Source organism: Sapajus apella, unplaced genomic scaffold (genome assembly GCF_009761245.1).
Source record: "Sapajus apella isolate SASKATOON/1434 unplaced genomic scaffold, GSC_monkey_1.0 scaffold14, whole genome shotgun sequence".
NCBI classification, from domain to species: domain Eukaryota; kingdom Metazoa; phylum Chordata; class Mammalia; order Primates; family Cebidae; genus Sapajus; species Sapajus apella.
Genome location: NW_022436954.1, coordinates 9,909,994 through 9,926,073, shown reverse-complemented (window position 1 = coordinate 9,926,073; position 16,080 = coordinate 9,909,994). Strand labels below are relative to the sequence as shown.

The following is a 16,080-nucleotide window of genomic DNA, read 5'->3' as shown; positions in this document are numbered from 1 at the left end:
AGAAAAAACATCTGTAAGTTTTTATACACAATTTCTAGGTCTAATAAAAATTACTAGCTTGCTAAGAGATAGGGCCATCTCAATAAAACAAGAGAAAAACTAGGAAATAGAAACAGATGATCCAAATATTAAAGAAGACAAATAAGGAGTCAACTATGATATGCTCAAGAAAATAGAGGAAAACAAAAATTAGTCAGGCGCGGTGGTGCATGCCTGTAATCCCAGCTACTTGGGAGGCTGAGGCAGGAGAATCTCTTGAATCTGGGAGACAGACAGAGGTTCCAGTGAGCTGAGATCGCGCCACTGCACCCCAGTCTGGGCAACAACAGTGAAATTGTCTCAAAAAAAAAAAAAAAAAAAAGAAAGAAAGAAAAGAAAATAGCCGGGCGCGGTGGCTCAAGCCTGTAATCCCAGGACTTTGGGAGGCCGAGGCGGGTGGATCACGAGGTCAAGAGATCGAGACCATCCTGGTCAACACGGTGAAACCCCGTCTCTACTAAAACTACAAAAAATTAGCTGGACATGGTGGCGCGTGCCTGTAATCCCAGCTACTCAGGAGGCTGAGGCAGGAGAATTGCCTGAACCCAGGGGGTGGAGGTTGCGGTGAGCCGAGATCGTGCCATTGCACTCCAGCCTGGGTAACAAGAGCGAAACTCCGTCCCAAAAAAAAAAAAAAGAAAGAAAGAAAAGAAAATAGAGGAAAATATGGAGGAAACAGACAAAATATCATCAACCTGAAATAAAGGGATCAGAATGTGGTTTAAAGAGAGTTTATTCAAGAGCAAAGGTTCTGACCAGACGAAGCTTTGCCTGAGGTCAGGAGTTGGAGATCATGCCTGTAGTCCCAGCACGGAAGACTGAGGAGGGTGGATCACTTGAGTTTGAGACCAGCCTAGGCAATATAGGGAAACTCCCATCTCTTTTTTTAAATTTGTTCATTTATTTTTTTTTAGTAGAGACAGGGTTTCACCATGGTGGCCAGGATGGTCTCGATCTCTTGACCTTGTGATCCACCGGCCTTGGGCTCCCAAAGTGCTGGAATTACAGGTGTGAGCCACTGCGCCCGGCCGGGAAACTCCCATCTCTACAAAAATTTTAAAAATTAGCTGGGCGTGGTGGTGTGCATTTGTAGTCCCAACTACTCAGGAGGCTGAGGTGGAAGGATTGCTTGTGTCCAGGAGGTTGAGGCTGCAGTGAGCTGTGATTGCACCACTGCACCCCAGGCTAGGTGGCAGAGGAAGATCTTCAAACTGAACTAATTCAGAGAGGGGTGGTTATAAAATTGTTCGCCAGGAATTCTCATTGGTTTACAGAAGTAACATTGGTTTGTGATTGGCTATACCTTGTTGTACTATAGGGTTTATGGTATTTTATGGCTCTTTGGCGTCAGTCTAGAGTCCACATAGCAAGTGGCTTCAAGAGTCAATTATTTAGCTCAAGGGGGAATGAGATGTGAACGTGGCTATGTTTTTAAATGTCTTTGTGAGATTGGTAATTTAAAGAGACTCACATTCCTCAGATAAAATATTTTTCTCCTTCTCAGTTTTTTTTTTTTTTTTTTTTTTTTGAGACGGAGTCTGGCTCTGTCGCCCAGGCTGGAGTGCAGTGGCGACATTTCGGCTCACTGCAACCTCTGCCTCCCAGGTTCAAGTGATTCATTCCCCTGCCTCAGTCTCCCAAGTAGCTGGGATTACAGGTACCCTCCACCACACCTGGCAATTTATTTTGTATTTTTAGTAGAGATGGGGTTTCTCCTTGTAGGCCAGGCTGATCTTGAACTCCTGACATCAGGTGATCTGCCCACCTCGGCTTCCCAAAGTGCTGGGATTACAGGCGTGAGCCACTGCATCTGACCATAAAGATTATTTTTATAATGCTTTTCTTTTCTTTTTCCTTTTTTTTTTTGAGACGGAGTCTCACTTTGTTGCCATACTGGAGTTCAGTGGCACGATCTCAGCTCACTACAACCTCTGCCTCCCGGGTTCAAGTGATTCTCCTGCCTCAGCCTCCCAAGTAGCTGGGATTACAGGCATGTGCCACCATGCCCAGCTTATTATTGTATTTTTAGTAGAGATGGGGTTTCACCATATTGGCCAGGATGGTCTTGATCTCTTGATCTCGTGATCTGCCTGCCTCGGCCTCCCAGAATGCTGGGATTACTGGCGTGAGCCACCATGCCTGGCCAAAACAAGTATTAGCTATTTTGGAGACAGTTTTACCACATTGACCAAACCTCAACTGATCCGTCTGCCTTGGCCTCCAAAAGTGCTGGCATTACAGCAGTGAGTCATTATGCCCAGCTGATCCCAGCACTTATGGAGGCTGAGGCAGGAGGATCACTTAAGCCCAGGAGTTTGAGACCAGGCTGGACAATATAGCAAGACCTTGTCTCTATTAAAAAGAAAAAAAATTAACTAGGTGTGGTGACTCATGCCTGTAGTCCTAGCTTACTTGGGGAGACTGAGGCAGGAGGATCCCTTGAGCCCAGGAGGTCGAGGCTGCAGTGAGCTGTGATTGCACCATTGCACTCCAGCCTGGGCAACAGAGCAAGACCCTGTCTCAAAAACTTTTTTTTAAAAATAGAAAAATAAAAAAGTATTAAACTATCACAAGAGAGGAATTAGCAGGAAGCAAAAAGGAAAGTACCCAAGGAAGGACAAACTCAGTAGGGTCCCCACCCCCAAGGCTGGAGCTCAGACTTCACTGCATGCCACTCACTGGGTGTGGAGTTCACTGATTTGCCCAGGCCAGAGCTGGTTCATAGTTGCCAAGCAAGAAACAATTCTCAGGCCAAAAGCAAGCTAAGGCTGGTGGGAGGTGCTTAGGGCACATAGGGATGCCACCTGCCCAGAGCACACAGCACCCCCATTGGGAGGCCCCTAGGAAGCAACCTTCCCTGTCACAGGTGAGCCCCAGCTGTCAGGCAGATGCATCAAAAGAGCTGGAGTGCCCCATGTGCTTGGAGTGCACGGTGTCCACACAGGGCATGGAGGATGGGAATCAGCCCTCTGGGACGCACAGGAACTGAGACTGGTGAGCAGATGCACCGAGGAAGGTGGGGCACAGCCATGGGCACACGTTGTCCATGACTGGAGGGCTTTGGGGAAAACCATCCAAGGCATAGGTAAGCCAAGACTAGGGGGCAGGTACACAGTTAGGGAGCTGCCCCCGTGTAGGGCCTGGAGTAAGTGGCAGCCTTGACAGGGAGTCCACAGCAAGTTGGTCACCCGGCCTCGACCAGATCTGCAAAGTTGCCAAGGGAGTGCTAGCTTTGGGCACACAGCTGGTGCTCCGCTCCAGCAGATCTCCCAAGGCACATGCCCTGCTGAGGGACTACAGAGCAAGGACCTCCATAGCCGGAGCACACTGGAACCAGAGACAAGCCCTTTCCTTCCTCCAGTGTCCCTCTAGCATCCTCTGCTGACAAGGCCTAACATTGTACTCATTGTAGGGAGAAATGCTTCGAGTCCAGTTATTATCTCATAACAGACACTGAACAGTAAATAATGAAGCTGAGAGGGAAAAATCAGGTAACTGGCAGAGACCATGCTTTTGGCTACTCCACTACCATCTACACTCTTTTTTTTTTTTGAGACAGAGTCTCGCTCTGTTACCCAGGCTGGAGTGCAGCGGCACGATCTCAGCTCACTGAAACCTCCACTTGCCAGGTTCAAGCCATTCTCCTGCCTCAGCCTCCTGAGTAGCCAGGACTACAGGCGCCCGCCACCATGCCCAGCTAATTTTTTGTATTTTTAGTAGAGACAGCGTTCCACCGTGTTAGCCAGGATGGTCTTGATCTGCTGACCTCATGATCCGCCCACCTCGGCCTCCCAAAGTGCTGGGATTACAGGTGTGAGCCATGGCGCCCAGTCCTATTTATTTATTTTTTTGAGAGAGTCTCGTTCTGTCACCCAGGCTGGAGTGCAGTGGCATGATCTTGGCTCACTGCAACCTCCGCCTCCCGGGTTCAAGCGATTCTCCTGCCTCAGTCTCCCAAGTAGCTGAGATTACAGGTGCCCACCACCACGTCCGGCTAATTTTTGTATTTTTAGTAGAGATGGAGTTTCACCTTGTAAGCCAGGCTGGTCTTAAACTCCTGACCTTGTGATCCACCCACCTCAGCCTCCGAAAGTGCTGGGATTACAGGTGTGAGCCACTGCGCCCGGCCTCATATGCACTCTTTACACAAATTTTCAACTCTCCCAGCGGCTACATTCCTACTAACAAGATACCTCCTCTCTAAAAGTGAAGTTCTCAGCATTCCCCCAAATGATAAGACACACAGTCCAAACAGGCACTGTATCCATAGCTGGCTAAATTAGACACTCCGCCGATCACTCATGATCCCATTCAACATTCTGTTACCTAAAAACTAGATTGTAAAGTTGGCCTCCAACAATTTGTACATAACAAAGGGAAGCAAAAAGAGGACATGGTCAGTACATACAAATAAACGCACCTAAGAAGCAAAGAAGAATATGCATTGCTACTACAGTCCTTGTTTTCGGAATTGATCATTTTTGTAACTAATCAGGGTCATAGTTGATATCCATAGTTTTTAGAAAAATCTGAAGGCTGGGCTGGGCGCAGTGGCTCATGCCTGTAATTGCAGCACTTTGGGAGGCCAAGGCGGGTGAATCACAAGGTCAGGAGTTAGAGATCAGCCTGGCCAATATGGTGACACCCTGTCTCTACTAAAAATAAAAAACTTAGCTAGGCGAGGTGGTGGGCATCTGTAGTCCCAGCTACACGGGAGGCTGAGGAAGAAGAATTGCTTGAACCAGGGAGGTGGCAGTTGCAGTGGGCCAAGATCCTGCCACTGCACTCCAGCCTGGGCAACGGAGTGACTCCGTCTCAAAAAAAGAAAAAAAAAAAAGAAAGAAAAAAATCCTGGCCGGGTGCGGTGGCTCACGCCTGTAATTCTAGCACTTTGGGAGGCCGAGGCGGGAGGATCACTTGAGATCGGGAGTTCAAAACCAGCCTGACCAACATGGAGAAACCTGGTCTCTATCAAAAATACAAAATTAGCCAGGCATGGTGGTACATGCCTGTAATCCCAGCTATTCGGGAGGCTGAGGCAGGAGAATCACTTGAACCAGGGAGGCAGAGGTTGCACTGAGCCGAGATCGCGCCATTGCACGCCAGCCTGGGCAACAAGAGCTAAACTCTGTCTCAAAAAAAAAAAAAAAAAAAGAAAAGAAAAAGAAAAATCCGAAGGCTGCGCACCAACCAGCAAGAGAGCCTCTTTGTTTCTGCGATAGCCCTATAGTGCCCTCTGCTGACAAAGCTTAACACTGCACTCACTAAAAGGGATAAATGCTTAGTGTCGACTCAGTTGGCATGGAACAGGTACTGAGGGTGAATCTGGAGCTGAGAGGCAATGTATTGATAACTGCCATAGGAGGAAATCATTAAATATTCACAAATTAAATAAGGCCGGGCGCTGTGGCTCACGCCTATAATTCCAGCACTTTGGGAGGCCGACGTGGGCGGATCACCTGAGCTCAAGAATTTGAGACCAGCTTGGGCAACATGGCAAAACCCCATTGCTACTAAAAATACAAAAATTAGCCGAGTGTGGTGGCCAGCGCCTGTAGCCCCAGCTACTCGGGAAGCCGAGGCTCGAGAATAGCTCGAGCCTGTAAGGTAGAGGTTGCAGTGAGCCGAGATCGCACCACTGCACTGGAGTCTGGGCGACAGAGACTCTGTCTCAAAATAAAATAAATAAAATAAGGCCGGGTGCAGTGGCTCATGCCTGTAATCCCAGCACTTTGGGAGGCTGAGGTGAGCAGATCACGAGGTCAGGAGTTCGAGACCAGCCTGGCCAACATGGTGAAACCTTGTCTCTACTACAAACACAAAAAATTAGCCGGGCATGGTGGCACATGCCTGTAATCCCAGCTACTCAGGAGACTGAGGCAGGAGAATTGCTTGAACCTGGTAGGTGGAGGTTGCAGTGAACCGAGATTGGCAACTGCACTCCAGCCTGGATGACAGAGCGAGACTCCATCTCAAAATAAAATAAAATAAAATAAACACTTGTAAATAGCCATGGATCAAAGAATAAATCATAAGGGAAATTAGAGAATACTTTGAACCCAGCCGAGCATAGTGGCTCACGCCTGTAATCCCAGTACTTTAGGAGGCTGAGGCGGGCAGATCACTTGAGGTCAGGAGTTCGAGATCAGCCTGGGCAACATGGTGAAACCCCATCTCCACTAAAAATACAAAAATTATCTGTGTATGGTGGCATGCGCCTGTAATACCAGCTACTTGGGAGGCTGAGGCAGGAGAATTGCTTGAACCCAGGAGATGGAGGCTGTGGTGAGCTAAGATTATGCCACTGCACTCCAGCCTGGGCAACAGAGTGAGACTCTGTCTCAAAAAACAAACAAAAACAAAACAAAACAAAAAACTAAAGAAAGTAGGAAGAAGGAAATTATAAGAGCAGAAATCTGTAAAACAGAAAACAAATATAACAATGAAGAAAAAGAAAGTCAAAAGCTGGGGTTTTTTTTTTTTTTTGGCCAGACAAGGTGGCTCACACCTGTAATCCCAGGGAGGCTGAGGAGGGCAGATCATGAGGTCAGGAGTTCGAGACCAGCCTGGCCAACATGGTGAAACATTGTCTCTACCAAAAATAACAAAAATTAGCTGGGCATGGTGGCACACGCCTGTAGTCCTAGGTACTTGGGAGGCTGAGGCAGAAGAATCACTTGAACCCGGAGGCGGAGGTTGGAGAGAGCAGAGATTGCGCCACTGCACTCCAGCCTGGGCAACAGAGCGAGATTCCATCTCAAAGAAAAAAAAAAAAAAAGAGTATCTACAAAAAATATCTCTAGTCACCATATTAACAGCAAGATACTGAATGCTTCCCCTGAGGTTAGGAACAAGACAAGACTATACATCATCACCACTTCTAGTCAACATTACACTAACAGTCCTAGCCAGTTAGGACTGTTAGTCCTACCCAATCATGCAAAAAAAAAAAAAAAAAGGAAAGAAAGAAAAGGAATAAGTAAGTAAAAATGTCTTTATTTGCTGCTCATGTGATCATGTACATTACAAGCCCCCCAGAGATAATCAACTTAGCGAGGGCACTGGCTGTTGGGACAGTCTTGCATGGGCCCTAAGCATCCCTGCATGTTCTTACTGTGTCAAACCAAAAAGCCTGTCTCCTGATACTGAGCACACAAGCAATTAAGCAGACCAAAGTGACCACAATGTGACGGCAGTGTAATTTCTCCCTCCCCAGCGGAAGGGGCCTGGCTTTATTTGCTGCTTGCTAGAAAAGGTACTGAGCCTTTGGCTGTGGGCTCCACCGAGCTGTGGCATAACCCCTTGGGTGCAGTACCATCTGGGCTCATTGTGCCACTCACTGGACTTGGGAGCAGGGGCCCAGGTCGCCAGGCTGATGTCCTGCTGTTTGCCAGGCTATCAGTTGTTTGGTCTCACTGTCAGCTTTTGGCATGTATGAAGTCGTGGTATACTCTGACATAGGTTAGCAAAATTTTTCTTAAAGGGTCAGATGGTATTTAAAGCTGTGGGTCATGTGGTCTCTGTTGCAACCAACTACTTAACCTTGCCATAATAGCATGAAAGCAGCATTATATAACACGTAAGTAAGTGACCACGATGATGTTCTGCAAAACACTTTTAATTACAAGAACAAGCAGCCGGCCCACTTTCTTTCCATATGAGGCTCAGAGCAGGAACTCGTCTAACTTCTCTGTCTTGTAGGCAGCAGAGATGGGGCTGCAGGATCCGGATCCCTTTCCACCTCCATCTCTGTGCTTTCCTGCTGACCCTAAAGAATGCATTTAAGGATTTCCTTACCCTCCAGCTTGCAGTTAAGTTGTACCAGCGGAGATACACGTAGAGATCAGAGAGCGGAGAAGGGAGATAGAGGTCCCTGATATTGCTTCACTAGCCTCCTAGACTGTGGGGACTCCTAGTGGTAGGTAGGCCTTCTACGCACATCCAGCTTCAGGGAATTGTTTCAGGCCCTTCTCTTTTAAGCCTAGAAGTAACAATTACAGCCCCACCCCATCCTAGTTAGCCAGCAGTAAAGCATTTTACTTAGAGCTTAGTCACTCTTGGCCTGACCTGGCATGGTGGCTCATGCTTGTGATCCCAGCACTTTGGGAGGCCGAGGTGGGTGGACCACCTGAGGTCAGGAGTTCAAGACCAACCTGACCAACATGGTGAAATGCCCTTTGTACTAAAAATACAAAAAAAAAAAAAAAAAAAAAAAAAAATTAGCTGGGCATGGTGATGGGTGCCTGTAATCCCAGCTACTTGGGAAGCTGAGGCTGGAGAATCGCTTGAACCCAGGAGGCGGAGGTTGCAAAGACTGGAGATCACACCATTGCACTCCAGCCTGGGTGACAAGAGTGAAACTCCATCTCCAAAAATAAATAAGTAAAATGAAGTTCAGTCACTCTCCTCAGGTTACCTGGTTGGAGCGTGCCCTCTGTTTCCTGCACAACGGGCTAACAGCCAAGTCAGCCTGAGTCCTCTCAAAACCCTTCTTTATGCACTACCCTGCCTGCAGCAACACCTTCCCCACCTCCTGTGCCCCTGCCGCCAGACGGAGTATCACTCTGTTGCCCAGGCTGGAGTGCAGTGGCACGATCTCAGCTCACTGCAACCCAATCTCCTCTCCCGGGTTCCAGCGATTCTCCTGCCTCAGCCTTCCAAGTAGATGGAACTACTGTCACACGCCACCATGCTGGGATAATTTTTGTATTTTTTTCCCCACCTCTTTTTTTTTTTTTTTTTTGAGACGGAGTTTGCCTCTTGTTACCCAGGCTGGAGTGCAATGGCGCGATCTCGGCTCACCGCAACCTCCGCTTCCTGGGTTCAGGCGATTCTCCTGCCTCAGCCTCCTGAGTAGCTGGGATTACAGGCACGCGCCACCATGTCCAGCTGATTTTTTGTATTTTTAGTAGAGATGGGGTTTCACCGTGTTGACCAGGATGGTCTCGATCTCTTGACCTCGTGATCCACCCGCCTCGGCCTCCCACAGTGCTGGGATTACAGGCGTGAGCCACCGCGCCCGACCCAATTTTTGTATTTTTAATAAAGATGGAGTTTTGCCATGTTGGCCAGGATGGTTTCCAACTCCTGACCCCAGGTGATCCACCCACCTCAGGCTCCCAAAGTGCTGGGATTACAGGTGTGATCTACCGCACCCAGCCAGCAACATGCTTTTACTGCTCCAAATCCGAATCAGGCAGGCTTTGAAGCCCAGCTCACAGGCCGTCTCTTGGAAGCTAACTTCGATTTCCACGTGGGAGCACTTTGTCCTCTCAGCTCTCACTGCACCACTTTATGTATCACGTGGTGACTCGTTTCATTTTATTTGTGCTCCTGGAAAGGACGCTCTATTTCTCCGGTGTCTCTACCTGGTACTAAATAGGCCGCAGAAAAGACCAATGCTGGCCGGACACAGTGGCTCATGCCTGTAATCCCAGGACTTTGGGAGGCCAAGGTGGGTGAATCACCTGAGGTCAGGAGTTCGCGATCAGCCTAGGCAACATAGAGAAACCCCATCTCTACTAAAAATACAAAAATTAGCTGGGCATGGTGGCAGCTGCCTGTAATCCCAGCTACTCAGGAGGCTGAGGCAGGAGAATCGCCTGAACCCGGGAGGAGGTCGCAGTGGGCCGAGACTGCGCCGCTGCACTCCAGCCTGGGAAAAATGAAAAAACCTCTCAAAAAAAAAAAAAAAAAAGAAAATAAAAAAACCAATGCTACCCCCCACCCCGCATTTGGAAAGATCCGTCGCGCACACCGTTTCCTATGAAAAAAGGGAATGGTGGGTCTAGGACTTATTTGCCAATCTCCTGGTCACATTGTCACAACTGGCCACTTCCGCCCAACGCCCGGTAGCCCGAGAGCCTCTGGGGTCCTCTCCCACACCCCCGAGGTCCTGCAGACGACGGCGTCGTGGGCGGCCACCGTCTTGGGTCTGGAACGGGGACAATGAGCGAGAGCCACTCGGCGCCAGGCCCGGGCTCTTCCCGCCCGGGTGGGGCACAGAGCGCCGCGGGCGGTCGAGGAGCCCGGAAGCCCAGGCCGCTCCGTCCCCGTTTCCGGCAGCGCCTCGCTGCTCCTGGAGCCGCCGTGGCAGCGTACGCAGTTTCCATGGGGACTGAAGATGGCGCCGCGAGGTGAGGTTCCGGAGGTGTGTGAGTCGCTGGTCCCTTTCCCTTGGCCCCTCCCTCCCACCTCTGTCCCAGAGCTTGACCTAAACCCTCCTTTCTCTAGCGTTAGGGACTTGGCGCCTCCCTGGTCCAAAGCGGGCTTCCGCGGCCCCGCCCAGCCTGGGTGCCTGAAGGTCTCCGGGTGCGGGGCTCAGATAGCTACACATCCTCGGCTGGGCCTCTTCTAGGCTGGCTCAGGTACGAATATGCGGGTCTCCGCGCCCCAACTTCCCCTCCCAAATAGTGACAGGGAGAGATCTTTGAGATGTCTGTCAGCTGCGAGTTACCTCTTGACTTTACCCCTGAAGCCGAAGAGGGAAGCCCCCTCCACACTCACCCCCGTACCCTCGCCCCCCTCATTATCAGCAACCAGATGTGCCCCTAAGTGGCCAGTCCCATGAGTCCGCTGCCCCTAGTTTTCCCCAAGGTAGATATCAACCCATTCGAGGAGCCGAGAGGGAGCCGCCCTCCTGCCCATCCCACTTCTCTGTGCTCCTTTTTCAGGGAAACGGTTGTCCTCGACCCCCCTGGAAATCCTATTCTTTCTGAACGGGTGGTATAATGCTACCTATTTCCTGCTGGAACTTTTCATGTTTCTGTATAAAGGTAAGGAAGGCTTGGGGCTTGGACGACAGCATCCTTCCCCCACTTCAGCTCAGAGCCATCTCCTGCCAAGAACCTTATTTTCTGCTCTTCTTTGCCCTCTGCAGTTCTTTGTCGCTGCAAGGCAGGCCTCCTCAACAGATGGCTTATTTGAGTATGATTCCACAGGCAGCCCCTCAGCAAGAATTTCTTGAGTTTGGGAAATGGGGGCTTTTCCGTTCTGACTCCGCCCACATTGCCGCTCTTTGCCGAGCTCCGCTGTAAGCCCATTGGTGACGCTCAGGAACTGTTAAGTGGCCTGTGTACCCCTGTACATCCAATCATTTTGGAGAGTGGAGTCCCCAGAGACTTTCGGAGTTAGGGGTAAAACGCGGTAATAATGAACCGGAGTTGCACTGTGAGTTTGTGTATCCCGCAACTGTAATAATGCCCACCTCCTACCAGCTAGTTCATGGAAAGCTGAGACAGATGTCCTCTTTCTTCCCAAGTGTGTGGCAGTTCTTGTGGGTGCCGTTATCTGTTGTTTGCAAACTCTGGCTTTTGTATTGGCAGGTCTCCTGCTACCATATCCAACAGCTAACCTAGCACTGGATGTGGTGATGCTCCTCCTTTACCTTGGAATTGAAGTAATTCGCCTGTTTTTTGGTGAGTGCTGTCCAGAGAATATTTCCACTCCTTATGAGACAAGCTGTATCTGTAACTTGATTAACAAGAAAAGTACATAACCTAGGTTAACTATCAAAGATTGGATCTGGTGGTATATCCCTTTACTCCCTCTCTGAAGTTTCAAGTTGCTGCTTCTTATATTGGGTCAACATTTACCTGTTCGTTGCTCTGTAAGGCTACAGATGGTCAATAGCATGGGATATTAGATGATTCCTTTTCAGCCGCCTAACTGCAAGAAGAGTACCTGGTTCCTCTCACTAGTTTTCTTGGGGAATAGGTTCAGTTATAACTCCATTGCAGGGGAGGCAGTATATCCTTCACAGATCAGTCCTAAGATCCCTGACAATTCTCTGAATAAGGATCTCTTGTATAATTTTATTTTTTTTAATTGGAGTTTTGTTCTGTTGCCAAGCTGGAGTGAAGTGGCATGATCTCGGCTCACTGTAACCTCTGCCTCCCCAGTTCAAGTGATTCTCCTACCTCAGCCTCCTAAGTAGCTGGGACTATGTAGTAGGTGCGCGCCACCACACCCGGCTAATTTTTGTATTTTTAGTAGAGATGGAGTTTCACCATGTTGGTCAGGCTGGTCGTGAACTCCTGACCCCGTGATCCCCCTGGCTTGGCCTCGCAAAATGCTGGGATTACAGGCCTGAGCCACCTTGCCAGGCCTGATTTGTTTGTTACAGGTCAGATTTGTTTTTGTGACGGAGTTTCACTTCTGTTTTGCAGGCTGGAGTGTAATGGCATGATCTTGGCTTCCTGCAACCTCTGCCTCCCAGGTTCAAGCGACTCTCCTGCCTCAGCCTCCCGAGTAGCTGGGATTACAGGCATGCGTCACCATGCCTGGCTAATTTTGTATTTTTAGTAGAGATGGGGTTTCTCCATGTTGGCCAGGCTGGCCTCAAACTCATGACCTCAGGTGATCCGCCCACCTCGGCCTCCCAAAGTGCTGGAATTACAGGCGTGAGCCACCACACCCAGCCAGGATTTTTTTTTTTTTTTAACATTTATTTATTTGAGACAGAGTCTCACTCTGTCTCCTAGGCTGGAGTACAGTGGCGCGATTACAGCTCACAGCAGCCTTGAAGCCCTGGGCTCAAGCAGTCCTCCCACTTCAACCCTGAGTAGCACAGGCGTGTGACACCATGCCTGGCTAATTTTGAATTTTTTGTAGAGACAGTGTCTTACCTCGTTGCCCAGGCTGGTCTTAAATTCCTGGCCTCAGGCAATCCTCCCACCTTGGCCTTGCCAAGGTGCTAGGATTACAGGCATGAGCCAACATTCCTGGCCTGTAGGACAAGTTTTATAACCCCAGAAATACAGAGCAAAACCCTTATTTGTTAGAATATGTCATCCCTGAAATCAAAGTTAAAGCAGAAACTTAGGAACAAAATACTTGCAACATATATAAGAAAGGATAAAAGAAGGCTCACATAAGTCACTAAGGAAAAGACAAAATAACTTAAAAAAATTGGCAGGGCACGGTGGCTCATGCCTGTAATCCCAGCACTTTGGGAGGCTGGGGCAGGTGGATCATTTGAGGTAAAGAGTTCGAGACCAGCTTGGCCAACGTGGTAAAAATACAAAAATACAGTCTCTACTAAAAATACAAAAATTAGCCAGGTGTGGGTGGCAGGCGCCTGTAATCCTAGCTACTTGGGAGGCTGAGGCAGGAGAATTGCTTGAACCAGGAGATGGAGGTTGCAGTGAGCCAAGATTATCCACTGCACTCCAGCTTGGGCGACAAAGTGAGACTCAAAAACAAAAAAATTGGTAAGGGACATTAATAGGTAGTTCATGTAAAAATTATTACAGAGAACCAGCAAAACTTGACAAGATGCTCAAACTCACTAATAAAAATCAAACTGAAACAAAGTAACATTTTTCACCCATCAGACTGGCAAAGGTAAAGATTGACAGCACCCAGTTATGAGTGTGGGGAACAGATTATTATACACTTTTGTGGTAATCTAGCTTAGTACAACTCTTTTTGGTAGTAGTTATTACCATATAAAATTTGAAGTCTTAGCCCCAACAATTTCACTTCTAAAACTAGATTTAAAAAAAAAAAAAAACAAACTTCCACAGATATGCAGAGATAGCTATATGAGAATGTTTATTGCCAAAACTTTGGTAACATCAGAACACTATAAGCAACCTAAACACTTGTTGTCCATACAGGATTGTTAAATAAGTTACAGCACTGATTCAATGGAATTGTTTATAACCATTAAAAAAGAACAGTTAAGGCCAGGTACAGTGACTCATGCCTGTAATCAGAACTTCGGGAGACTGAGACAGGAAGATTGCTTAAGGCCAGGAGTTTAAGACCAGTCTAGGAAACATAGTGAGACAAAAAAAAAAAAATTAAAGAAAATTGGCTGGGTGTAGTGGCTCACGCCTGTAATCCCAGCACTTTGGGAGGCCGAGACGGGCAGACTGCCTTAGGTCAGGAGTTCGTGACCAGCCTGGAACAACATGGTGAAACCTGCTCTCTACTAAAAAATACTAAAACTAGCTGGGCACGGTGATAGGTGCCCGTAATTCCAGCTACTTAGGAGGCTGAGGCAGGAGAATTGCTTGAACCCAGGAGGTGGACATTGCAGTGAGCTGAGATCGCGTCATTGCACTCCAGCCTGGGTGACGAGAATCCCTTGAGCCTGCAGTGAGCTATGACGATGCAGCTGCACTCCAGCCTGGGTGACAGAATGAAACACTGCCTAAAAAGAAAGAAAAAATTCAGGTAGCTATGTGTGTATGGAAAAATGTCTGTGGGGAAAAATAAGTTGCAAAACAGGATGTAGAGTATGCTTCTATTTTTATAATAATAAATAGTAATATGTGAATATATACTTACAAAAAATCTGAAACAATACACATCATTCTCTAATAATAATCTTCAGGGTGTAGGGACATGGAAGCCTTTCATTTTCTTTCTTTTTTTGTGTGTGTGTGTTTTTAGAGACAGGATTTCTCCATGTTGGTCAGGCTGGTCTCAAACTCCCGACCTCAGGTAATCCGACCACCTTGGCCTCCCAGAGTGTTGGGATTACAGGCATGAGCCACCACGCCTGGCCTTTTTTTTTTTTTTTTTTTAAAGTAGAGACGGAGTTTCACCGTGGTCTCGAACTCCTGACCTTGTGATCCGCCTGCCTCAGCCTCCCAAAGTGCTGGGATTACAGGTGTGAGCCACCGCACCTGGCTGAGGCCTTTCACTTTCTATATTCTCAAAAATTTTCTGTGTTGAAAAATTTTAAATGATTATATATTATTTTTATAATTAAAAAAAATTTCTTTTCCCCAAATAAAGATCCCATTGTCCCTTGAGTGGGAAACAGACTGGAAGCAGGACCTCTGGATTAAGTGACTTTAATCATGTAACTCTCTCGAAGCCTCAAACTTTTAGTATAGTGGGACCCTATTTATAAATCTGCCTGCTCCCACTCAGGATCATTTTCTTTGCCTTGCCATTCCGTTACATCTCCTCCACCTTTCCCCTGGGCCAGGAAAAGCAGATCATTTGGAGATGACTCCATGGGCTGTGTCTGACAGGTACAAAGGGAAACCTCTGCCAGCGAAAGATGCCACTCAGTATTAGCATAGCCTTGACCTTCCCATCTGCCGTGATGGCCTCCTATTACCTGCTGCTGCAGACCTACGTACTCCGCCTGGAAGCCATCATGAACGGCATCTTGCTCTTCTTCTGTGGCTCAGAGCTGTTGCTTGAGGTGCTCACCTTGGCTGCTTTCTCCAGGTACTGCTGCTGAGGGACCATTCACTAAAGGGTTGGGTTCCCATCGCAGGGAGGGATTCAGTATTCTTCTGAAGCCTACGGGATCTAGAAGACGTTTTTTCTAGAGGTGGAAAGGGGTGTCTATGGGATTGCCTTTCCTGTTTAGGGTAGGCAGAACGTTTCCCACTCGGGGAAGATACTCTCCCTATTTTAGGGGGCCAGGAGGCTTGGAATATAGAACAGTTGAGTCTAGCTGCTCTCGTTCACTGGTATTTTAACATTTTCTTTCTTTCTTTCTGCCATCAGTATGGACAGGATTTGAAGTACAAAATTTCAGCCAGCAGCCCATCAGGCTGATACCACACATACTGCGTCTGGCACTTTAGCCACAGCGGTGAGAATTGGAGGGGCAAGTTGTCTGAGAAAGGCTGTGTGGCTTTTCTTCGGCACAGACATTTGTGCAAGCAACTCAGAATAAGGCCAGTGGGTACCATCTTCTAAACCAGGATCATCAGCCCCAGAGGCTCTTCTACACTCCAGTATAGGGAGGGGCAAGGTTATTCCCATCCTGGCCCTTCTCAGAACCAGCTCCCTGCTGACCTCAAGTTCTCCTCTTTGATCACCGTGGCCAGAGCATCTCGTGTGGACCATCTAGGCTCCTTGGGCTTCAAGCAGGACCTGAGCCACATGCTCCCTCCCATACGAGCACAGAGAGCCTCATATTGGTAGGCTTCCAGAGCCATGCAAAAGCCTCTTACCCCAATCCTCAGAGACTGAGCTCCAGAACTTTTTTAGTAGCTCATAGTGTTATTTTTCTACTCTCATCATGATACAAACTTTATTTTATAATAAATACATATTTTCTGTTGT

At 48.1% G+C, this 16,080-nt stretch overlaps 1 protein-coding gene across 7 annotated transcripts; it reads left to right on the top strand.

Moving 5' to 3' along the window:
- The first annotated feature begins 9,877 nt into the window (after window positions 1–9,877).
- TMEM216 (transmembrane protein 216) lies at window positions 9,878–16,080 on the top strand. 7 transcript variants are annotated; one of them, XM_032283216.1, is made up of 6 exons: window positions 10,105–10,175; window positions 10,273–10,406; window positions 10,713–10,814; window positions 11,364–11,456; window positions 15,030–15,231; window positions 15,517–16,080. In XM_032283216.1, the coding sequence occupies exons 3-6, from the start codon at window positions 10,799–10,801 to the stop codon at window positions 15,530–15,532; spliced, it is 327 nt and encodes a 108-aa protein (XP_032139107.1). In that variant the 5' UTR covers window positions 10,105–10,175; window positions 10,273–10,406; window positions 10,713–10,798; the 3' UTR covers window positions 15,533–16,080. The 7 variants fall into 7 exon arrangements, with proteins under 7 accessions (XP_032139104.1, XP_032139105.1, XP_032139107.1 ...); XM_032283215.1 differs by having other exon boundaries at window positions 10,120–10,189; window positions 15,517–16,079; XM_032283213.1 differs by lacking the exon at window positions 10,273–10,406 and having other exon boundaries at window positions 9,878–10,175.